The sequence below is a fragment of the Eimeria mitis genome, genomic scaffold (assembly GCF_000499745.2).
Source record: "Eimeria mitis Houghton genomic scaffold, Emh_scaff4163, whole genome shotgun sequence".
NCBI lineage: Eukaryota > Apicomplexa > Conoidasida > Eucoccidiorida > Eimeriidae > Eimeria > Eimeria mitis.
Window position 1 is genome coordinate 2,888 of NW_013572491.1, and position 1,165 is coordinate 4,052.

The window sequence follows — 1,165 nt, forward strand, 5'->3', positions numbered from 1 at the left end:
CAAATAAATAAATAAGTTTACTTGTCTACAAGAAGCAGAAGTTTCTCCGAAAGTATGTAAATAACCAAAGACAAGCGGCACAAGACAGTGAAAGACAGCAGCAGCGACCAACAAAACATGAAAAAAGAAGAAAATAAAATAAAACAAAAAAAAATAAAATAAAATAAAATAAAATAAATAAATAAATAAATAAATAAATAAGTTTACTTGTCTACAAGAAGCAGAAGTTTNAAGAAGCAGAAGTTTCTCCGAAAGTATGTAAATAACCAAAGACAAGCGGCACAAGACAGTGAAAGACAGCCACCAACAAAACATCAAAAAAATTTTCTTCATTTACAAAACCCTCAAAAGAAAAATCACCAAAACGCACAAACGCTTCGCGCCGCCGTTCCCCAGATATCACCTCGTGGGCCTGAGCATGCATAAACCCTAAACCCTAAACCCTAAACCCTAAACCCTAGAGCATGGAGGGATGGAGCATATAGTGGATAGAGGATAGAGCATAGAGTTTAGACCCTGAAACCTAAACCCTAAACCCTAAACCCTAGAGAATAAACAATAGAGAATACACCCGAAACCCTAGAGTATAAACCCGAAAGCATAAACCCTAAACCCTAAACCCTAAACCCTAGAGCATAAACCCTAAATCCTAGAGCATAAACCCTAAACCCTACAGCATAAACACTAAACCCTAAACCCTAAACCCTAAACCCTAAACCCTATATCATAAACCCTAGAACATAAACCCTAAACCCTAGTAAGCATGTAAAGAATAGTATATATTAGTAAAAATTATTAAACGCTGAACAAGGATATCAACTCGTGCGCCTGCACGCACAAACCCTAAACCCTAAACCCTANACCCTAAACCCTAAACCCTAAACCCTAAACCACCAAACCGAGAAGAAGACGGCATCAGACCTCTCTAATTTTGGCGAACATTTCCTTCGCTTCCATCGAAGGGTTTTTGTCCTGCATACACAAAACCCTAAACCCTAAACCCTAAACCCTAAAACCCTAAACCCTAAACCCTAAACCTGTTAGAATGAACGATCGATTGGTTGAAATATGTGTATGCAGCAGCTCCATAGAAACGCCATCTAAGCCACTTGCTGCTGACCTGAAAGAAAATTAGGGTTTAGGGTTTAGGGTTTAGGGTTTAGGG

General features: G+C 38.5%; 1 protein-coding gene across 1 annotated transcript in view; it reads right to left on the bottom strand.

Moving 5' to 3' along the window:
* Positions 1 to 795: 795 nt before the first annotated feature.
* Positions 796 to 1,165, bottom strand: part of EMH_0072990 (DnaJ domain-containing protein, related) — a gene marked incomplete at both ends in the record, with an annotated part of 1,605 nt that continues 1,235 nt past the window's right edge. Inside the window, 2 exons of the mRNA XM_013499275.1 lie at positions 796 to 828; positions 922 to 972. Of these exons, the coding sequence (XP_013354729.1) occupies positions 796 to 828; positions 922 to 972 (84 nt within the window). The remainder of the gene's footprint in view (positions 829 to 921; positions 973 to 1,165) is intronic.